At 44.0% G+C, this 9,074-nt stretch overlaps 1 protein-coding gene across 3 annotated transcripts in view; it reads left to right on the top strand.

Moving 5' to 3' along the window:
* The first annotated feature begins 819 nt into the window (after positions 1-819).
* LOC120096625 (uncharacterized) overlaps positions 820-9,074 on the top strand; it is a 312,239-nt gene continuing 303,984 nt past the window's right edge. Inside the window, exons 1-4 of one of the 3 annotated variants that reach the window (XR_015637067.1) lie at positions 820-881; positions 2,054-2,804; positions 5,293-5,360; positions 5,933-6,065. Coding sequence is in view for 2 of the 3 variants with exons in the window: in XM_087584553.1 (XP_087440679.1) it covers positions 2,128-2,157; positions 5,293-5,360; positions 5,933-6,065 (231 nt within the window). In the remaining variant the exon portion in view is untranslated. The remainder of the gene's footprint in view (positions 882-2,053; positions 2,805-5,292; positions 5,361-5,932; positions 6,066-9,074) is intronic. The other 2 variants (XM_087584553.1, XM_087584552.1) reach the window with 2 other exon arrangements.

Here is a 9,074-nt window from a genome sequence, read left to right as displayed (position 1 = left end):
TTATTGGCACCTGTAATCACACGTCATAGTCCCTGCTCTTTGGATGCCTGCCCTCTGGGCTGCACTGTGGACCAGTGAACCTCCCTTTGCAAACCAATGTGCAAGCAGTTTTGGGTTGGCTTGTAGGGCCAAGCACTAAGCTGCCGCTTCCAGCAAGTTCGAAAGGGCTCCTGTTAAAAGTGCTGTAGGACCCTAACCCTCAACATTAAAGATTGAATGCCTATCTGCACTCTGCAGTGCTTGAGTCCGGACCCTCTGAGGACCGATTAAAGCAGTAACTTCTGATAACTTGTGGGCAGAGACGAGCTTATCCCAAAAGGGAATCCCTTTCAAGTTTGTCCTTAGTTAACTCTCTTCAGCTCTTGGGAGAATTCCTTTTTATCATAGTCACTATTTATCACGGTTAATGTGTGTGTGTGTGTGTGTGTGTGTGTGTGTGTGTGTGTGTGTGTGTGTGTGTGTGTGTGTCGCGCGCGCTAAAGTTCTATTTTAAACTTTGTGTTTTGTTTCTTAGTTGGTCTGTCCTAGCAGACCATTCCAGGAAGATAGTTTTAGTGTGCTTGGTGCCAGCAAGGAACAGACAACAACCGTTTTATACAGTGCTTTATCATTCTGGGGGTGCTGTTGGGGACTATAACTCCCCTTGTTTCTTTGCTTTATGCTAGACTGTTCAAGGCACAAGCCCTCTGGCAGAGCGAAATAGGTTCTTAATAGTCAGAAGTCTGTGTGGAAAAATTGCTAAGGCTGAAGGTGGCCACTGGGGGGAGCCAAAGGGATGTGGGTAGACAGGTAAGTATTACTGCTTTGCTATTTTAGGATGCTGGCTACCAGAAGGAAATTGGTCAACGGGATGCTGACGTGTGGCTCAGAGTGATTCAAAGGTAAGTTTTCTGGAAAAGTCAGCTGCAAGATCAAATGTTTTTCTGACCAGTGTAATTCGATTGTATAGTGAGTGTTTGTTGTGGGTAATTGGATTTTTCTTTGACCTTGGCAAGCCTGCTGGCACACTCTCTACATCGGAAGACAATTTTCTACCTCTCTGGAATACAATAAACCAAACCTGGGTTGCGTCAAGGGCTGATAGAGCCGCCATCTTCAGGAGCTGCTTGTGTTAGTGGCATCCAAGCAGTTAAATCAGTGTTGTTAGTGTTTCTATCTGCCCTTTACAAGAACATTTCGGCAAAAGCAAAAGGACTTTCCCCTTCTTCTTTGGCGTGTTAAGAGAAAGCGTGGTGGCTTTAAGCCCTTCTAATTCTGAGCACTGGCCTCTAAAGTCCAGTGAAATTCAAGCTTGGCTCTGCGCAAGGCACAGAGATAAGAGGATATAATCAGTGTGGACACCAGAAAAAAATAGGTAGGGGATAACTGCATCCTAAAGTGTTCTGGGTAGAAACAAGAATTTTAATTCACAGTGATTAATGACCATTTTTTTGTTGTTGTTCAAATAATGAAATAAATCATAAAATGTCCTGCAAAGAGCATACTCCTTGTAACAATATCTTATCATTATTTGTACAACCTTTATAGATTAATTAATAAAAACGCTTTTGATAGGGACAACACACTACAAACTACTGTTTAAATATCTGCTCAGAAGGTATTCTTTGCAAACATTTAGAGGATGTTTGGGATGCGGGGACCTTTCCTCCTCTTTTCCTTTTCACTCTCTATACTGCTATCCTGCATTCAGGCAGCAGGGGGCAGTGTTTCTCTATTTTTTTCCTACACACTCAACTTCCCCAGTTTAGCCAGGGGAGAGACCGATAATTCTTTAATTCAAATCTGTTCACAAAAATGCACCCCATTTGATAGATTTTCATCGTTCCTCTTTCTTTCCCCCCAAATCTTTAGGGGACACAAGCTTCCAGCAGTCAGCTAATGATTACACAGAGGAGGCTGGTGGTTTGGCTTGCTGGTGTGAAGTCCTCCCCTCCTCACCCTGTTCCCTTCTTGGCATTCCATTCAGCTCCCATACATCACTTGCCATAATCAAGTCATAGAAAACAAAAGTAAATTATGGAAATTCACAGCTTACTTTTTTTCCATTTTGCAGATGAGACTCAGGATTTGGAAGGCAAAACAAACAACCAAACAAATGAAAAGAGGGTTGATTTTGGACCTCTGTGAATGATGCCAAAGCAAAGAAGAGAAATAAAGGTCAGAGAGGAAGAGGCTGGTCATGGAGGAGTGTTTATTGATGTGCCCGGAGCCATATCTTCAATAACTCCTTATCTCCTGACAACACCACGGTAGACTGGAGGTCATTAGGACCCCTCTGCTGATGAGGAGAAGGGTACTCTGGGGTCTGAGCAACTTGCCCAACTTTGTGCTGCTTGAAAGTGATAGAATGAGAGAACTGTAAGGCCAGACTCTATTCAAAGCAGAAGCATGTAAATGTCTCCTGCGGTCTCCTGCCAATGAATGCTTGTCCATTCTATGTCTCAGTCATTCCTCTCCTGACAGCAGGCTGTGTGCTTGCTTTCTCACGAGGGTGTCCTCCCGCTCCCAGCTACGCATACATGCCTATAAAGACATGAAAGGAAGAAAGGACAGACTCCTCAAAAGCCGCAGAAGCACACAGCGGAAGCTGCTTTTGTTGCACGCAGGCAGTGATTCCTTTACACAAGGTGATAACGCAGATACCCAAGGTCTGAGACTCAGAGAGCTGTAGACCTGGGGAAGTGCCAGGGAAGGCACCGCCACCTCAAAATAATTCTGGACCCCTCTGTGCCTGTGAATGGGGATGTGTTTCTGAGTATCCACTCTCCTCGCCAGGCTTCCTGGTCATAGCTACAGGCAAGGAGGTGAGGAAGTCACTAGCCCTTCAGCAGTGCTGAGCGTAAAGATCAGCCATGAAGATCCTTTACCAAAGTAAAATGCATAGACGTCACCTTGGATACTCCGGGCTTCTCTATTAAGTGGTATCATCATTTTGGAGACAGCATGGCCCATCTCAATTCTGAAAAGTCTCCTCGGGTGAAGTCAGGACTTCAGTGCTTTTGAACACTTGCTGTACTGTCATTTAAACAGAACACAAGTTTTTGACCGCATCCTTGGTAGACGTGGTGGTTTGGAGCTGTGGTTTTCTTAGGCTTTTTATATTCCTTTGCTTATGATTGCATTCCTACCAAACGATTCTGGATCGTCTGTGTGCGCGTGTAGCAGTGACAAGGTTTTTATTTATGTACTTAGCAAGCATATTACAACGCAGACCTGGCTGGTGTGAAACTCAATGCATAGACCAGGGTGGCCTCACCCTCCGTAGAGATCTGCCTGTCCCTGACTCACAAATGCTGGGATTAAAGTCTTGGACTAATGTGTTCATCAAGATATTCTATTTAAGTGGCTACATTTAAAATTTAGGATGTAAACTTCAAGAATGACAATTGTACAATGTATCCTATAAGTGGTGAAAATGGGGCTAAAAATGATAGAAATACAGGGATACTGTACTGTGTTATTGCTAAACACTTCAGGCATTTTATAACTGCCAGCCCATCGTTTGGGAACCCGAAGACAAAGAAATTGACCTACCTTATTTTACATCAGTGAGAAGAAGGTTTAGCTTCTTAGTTGGAGAAGCTTGGGTTTCGTTGGAGTTACTAGGAGGTGATTCGGTGCTCATTTCTCATGCTTCGTGTGTGCACATGTGCACGTGAGTGCGTTATGCTAGGGAGGAGTCATAGCAGAATAATGACTTGGATATGGAATGCATCAGGGCTTTACACACTTTGGGGAAGCATGGCATTGTGGGCAGAAGGAAGAAGTAATGGGGGAAAGGAAATGCTTTGCCCCAAATCAGAGCTCCTAGACAAGAAGAGGGGAAAATCCTTAATTTCTCTCTTTCCTGTGTTACTGCAGCAGACAAGGGAAGAGCTGGTTGACTTCCTCCAGTAAACACAGCAGCAGATCTGAGCTGCCTGCGGAATGTGGCGTTAAAAGCAATGGGTCAGCATTGAGCTTGAACGTAACGTGCTGACTAATTAGGGAGTGAGTAGTAAGCCATGGACGACAGATCCTGGTTGTGTTCATGGTTGTTCACACACTCGCCGGAACAAACACAGCCGCAAAGCATATCTTTAGACTGACAAAACTGAACCCACATATCCTGGTCGTGAGCAAATTAATTCTGGCTAGAACAGTCATCTATGAGGAAATTAGGTGTGAGTGGTGGAAAGTTAGAAGCATTCTCAGACCCCGCTCTTTGGGGGCCTGTAGCTCCCAGGTTTTCCTCAGTCAGAAGTCTGAGCTAAGTCTTGTTTTCCTGTGGGCATGGGAAATGGCCAATGGGGGACATAATGCAGAGTAAAAGGCAGCTCCGTTTTGCAGATGGTAAGGCCCAGAACAGGAACTTAAAACATACTTGAGTAATAGATGGTTAGCAGCCTGGCTAAATCAATCGGTCAGATGTTCTTGGGATATGGGGAATGAGTCTGAGGATGATGGTTGCCTGTTTATTAAATAATCAATCTTGTGCATGCTCAAATCCATGCGAACACACACACACACACACACACACACACACACACACACACACACACACACACTTCTTTAGAGGTGGGATCTCATCAAGTAGCTCCAATAGGTTCAAACTTCTTTCTTAGCCTCTCAAATGTTGGGATTACAACTTGAGCCACTGCACTCGGTTGCCAGCTCATATGTAAGAAGTACTTAATGAAAATGTAGCCTAGGCACTTCCTAAGGTTGAATGAGGAAGTTAGGTAATAACCATGCACATACATGGATGACCAAGATCACATTTTTCCATGCCACAATGAAATAATTATTAGATAAGTAAACAATAGTAACACCACTGATAAATGTGACAACTATTAGATACCATGAGTTATACGCCATCTGAAACATTTGCATGTGCATTTAATCCTCACCACCACCCTAAAAGGCAGGGATAATTACTGTGCTTCCCTTTCCTACGGGAAACTGTGTCAGACAGCTGGGAGGGTGGGGAGGCTTTGGTTACTTTAGATAACAGAACCCAGAAAGAGGTGCCTGAGAGGTGACCTTTAAGCAACAGTCAGAAGGATGCATTCTGTGTATCTCTAAAACACTTGGCTTCCTTTCTACTCGCCCCACCTCTGCACCACTATTGTTTGGTGAAGGTCACCAGATTGCTCATTGTCCTTGCAAATACCTTTTACCTGGGTGTCCTGCCCAAAGTCTGAGGTGTGGACCAGACCTGGAAGTGACAGACGGATTGGCTAAATGCATTTGGCCCACTTGCTTGGGTGTTGAATTTTTTTCTTTTCTCTTTTTTCCTGTTTCCATATGTAGCTGACCGGCAGACACTCCTGGAATCTGAAAGACACAAAGCTCAAACCTGTAGGAAGGCATGATAAAGGGTAATAATTCATCACTCACTGTGTACTTGCCCACAGAGAGGGTGGCCATCTTTCCTACAGTCTGTCAGGCCTAGCTATGCTGCTTGCTGTGGAAAGGGGCAGAAAATGACCCAGTGGTGGCAGCAAAAAAAAAAAAAAAAAAAAAAAAAAAAAGTCCAGAATAATGTCACAGCTCTTTGCCTCAAGTATTCCAGCTGAGTCCTCCAACAGCCTTGCGGGATAATGACTGTTAGATATGATTCAGGTCCCAGAGAAATAGAGGCTGAGCTGTGTCACGGTTACCCAGGGGTGGGGGTCAAAGTGAGTCAGTGCTTGCACACTTTTTGTGGGGGGGGGTGAAAAACTTGCTAATCAGGCTATAGAAATGTGTTTCATAGCAGTGAAAATAGTCACAGTTTCCCCTGTACCAGTGTTTTGGTTCACTCTGACTGCTGTTACAAACAGCACAGAACATGTGGCGGGCAAACAATAGAAATTTATTTGTCATGCTTTCTAGGCTTGGAAGGTAGAGGTAAAGCAGTAGGCAGATGTGACGTCTGCAAGGGTGTTTTCTAATGACATCTTCTCTTTAGGTCCTCACTATTGGAAGAGGTGAATGGTCTCCCCTGGTCGTCTTTAATAAGGGCACTGGTTTCATTTCCAAGATCTTCTCCCTCATCATCTCAGCATCTCTCAAAGATACCGCCTTCTAATACTGTCAGCTTGGTGAGTGCCACGGTTAATCTTGATCAGACAACTGGGATTAAGAAATGCCTAGGGCTCAGTGAGACAGACCTCAGGGTGTGTCTGTGATGACATCTCCAGGGATTCTGAGGAGGGCTCCGAGCTAATGAGTGGTTTAATCTCTCAATGAATTCTTAAGCTGATGGCAGTATGCAGAAGGTGTGAAAGGTAGGAGTGAGGTCTAGTTGGAGGAACGTCATCTGGGGTAGGGGTTGTGGTGGGTGAGGTGAGAGGGAACATGTCCTTGGATGTTACATGCTGCCCTGGCCTCTTCCTGTGTATCCTGGGTATGTGAAGATTCTTCTTTGCTCCATGTTTCTCCAGTGGTAATGTTCTGAGCAAGCATACAAGGCCAAATAACTTTGGATTAAACCCTGAGAAACTGAGCATAGCAAATCTCTGCTCCTTTTAGTTGTTATCGAAGACACATATACCCACATCATAGATTCCTGTCCTGTGGTCTTTATCTAAAATTCATTTCTGTCTCCATTAAAAATACATTTATTTCATTCTAATACATCTCTTGCACCTACAAAGTTCTCACCAATTCCAGCACCAATTTTAAAGTCCAAAGTCTCATCTAAATATGATATTTAGACATAGGACGTGAGTGATTTTCAAGATGTGATTCACTAGAAAATAATTTTCCTCCTAGCTGCGAACCTCTGGAAATTATATGTTATAAGCTTCCAAAACACAGTGGTAGAGCACTACAGGTCAGAGACTGAGATGGTAGGTCACAAGCAAGCCTCCAGGCTTCAGACTGGAATACTTTGTCGTAGAAGGCCTGCTAGGGTGGTTGTCCTGGTATTATAGCCTTGGGAAGCCATGCCTATATAGGTCTGCTGAGTATGGCCTGGTAGGCTATTCTGGACTGATCTCTACAGCAGCTCTCTTCCTGAATCATGACCAAGGCAATAGGTAATTCCAACACTCATCATTTTCCTCTAAGTAGCCACACCCTTGTGCCCATGTGCTCTTTGTTCTGGCAGATGCATCTCATGGAGGCTGCTAAGGTTTGCTAAGGTTCCTTTCACACCTGAGCACTTGGGAGCCATAGCTGCCATGGCTGAGAGTTGTGTGGATGTAGAGAGTAGAGTTTAAGGAGGAGCCTGTCACCCCGTGCTAAGTAAATTTCTAGCATTTCGGTCTTTCTGTCTGTCTGTCTGCCTGCCTGCCTGTCTGTCTGTTTTAGTTAGGGTTCTACTGCTGTGAACAGATATCATGACCAAGGCAAGTCTTATAAAGGACAACATTTAATTGGGGCTGGCTTACTGGTTCAGAGGTTCAGTCCATCATCATCAAGGTGGGAACATAACAGCATCCAGGCAGGCCTGGTGCAGGCTGAGCTGAGAGTTCTATGTCTTCATCTGAAGGCTGCTAATGGAAGACTGACTTTCAGGCAGCTAGGGTGAGTGGTCTTAAACCTACGCCTACAGTGACCTACCTATTCCAACAAGGCCACATCTCCTAATAGTGCCACTCTCTGGGCCAAGCATATAAAAAACACCCTTCCTTCCTTCCTTCCTTCCTTCCTTCCTTCCTTCCTTCCTTCCTTCCTTCCTTCCTTCCTCCCTCCTTCCCTCCCTCCCTTCTTCCTTCCTTCCTTCCTTCCTTCCTTCCTTTTTTCCTTTCTTTCACATATATAATTGATTCTGTTTTCCAAGCCTTGGGACTCAGGGTCTGAAGAGGGAGAGACATCTCTAACAATCTTGGATATACCTTTGGGGTGAAATAGTCCATTGTTTTGGACAATAGGTCCTGGGTAATCCATATTAATCTTTTAATCAACAGGGTGCTTGGCCCAAACTTTATTCTGTGTTTAATTGCTCATTCTTTTGAGTATGCATAGGCTGCGGTTTTCTCAATTTTTAAGCGTTTCATTTCTTTTGATGAAAAAGTCTTTCTTAAAATTATTTTTTTTCTTGGATTTTTCTAGAAATGTTTAGGAGCAGCCAGACTAAACCTTTGACAATTTGCCTAAAGGTTTCTTAAGTCAAATATCCTATCCCATGATGTGAAGGCTTTGCCTTCCACAAAACAATTGCCATATTAAAAGAATTTTTTAAAAAGATTTTTATGTATGTATTATACATAAATACACTGTATCTGTCTTCAGACACACCAGAAAAAAGCATCAGATCCCATCACAGATGGTCGTGAGTCACCATGTGGTTGCTGAGAATTGAACTCAGGACCTCTGGAAGAGCAGTCAGTGCTCTTAACCACTAAGCCATCTCTCCAGCCCCTAAAGAATTTAACCATATTTTTGCATAAGGATGGCCTTTCCTTTAGTTCACAATGTGATCTCCTTTCCTATCTGCAACATCATCAGGATGGCCTTTTCTATTCAGTTTATAGCTCAGTCCTATTCAAATACATCCTAGGGAGACAGAAACTTCTTTATGGCTTTCTTTTCTTCATTCTGTGTCTTCATGAGAATTACATGTAACCATCTGTTAGTTAGGTTTTTACTACTGTGAAGAGACACCATAACCAAGGCAACTCTTATATAAGGACAGCATTTAATTGGGGCTGGCTTACAGATTCAGAGGTTCAGTCAGTTATCATCAAGGTGGGAGCATGGTGGTGTCCAGGCAGGCATGGTGTGGGAGGAGCTGAAGAGTTCAGCATCTTGTTCTGAAGGCAAATAGGAGAAGACTGGCTTCCAGGCACCTAGTACAAGAGTCTAAAAGCCCAAGCCCACAGTGACACACTTCCTCCAACCAGGCCACACCCACTCTAACAAGGCCACACCCACTCTAACAAGGCCACACTCACTCTAACAAGGCCACACCGCCAAATAATGCCACTCCCTGAGCCAAGCACATTCAAGCCACCACACAATCCTTTTAAATTAAACTCACCTTTTACTTATATGATTCTGGAAATATTCTAAGCTTTTTCACTACTCTGTCCCAAAACTGCTTCCATTTTGTTAGCTGTTTGCTACATTGTCTCCATTGGTTTTTGGTCCCCCTGCGGCTCTTT

This window comes from Rattus norvegicus, chromosome 14, assembly GCF_021556685.1.
Source record: "Rattus norvegicus strain SHRSP/BbbUtx chromosome 14, alternate assembly SHRSP_T2T, whole genome shotgun sequence".
NCBI lineage: Eukaryota > Metazoa > Chordata > Mammalia > Rodentia > Muridae > Rattus > Rattus norvegicus.
Note: the sequence above shows the minus strand (reverse complement) of the source record. Positions and strands in the feature narration are given on the sequence as shown.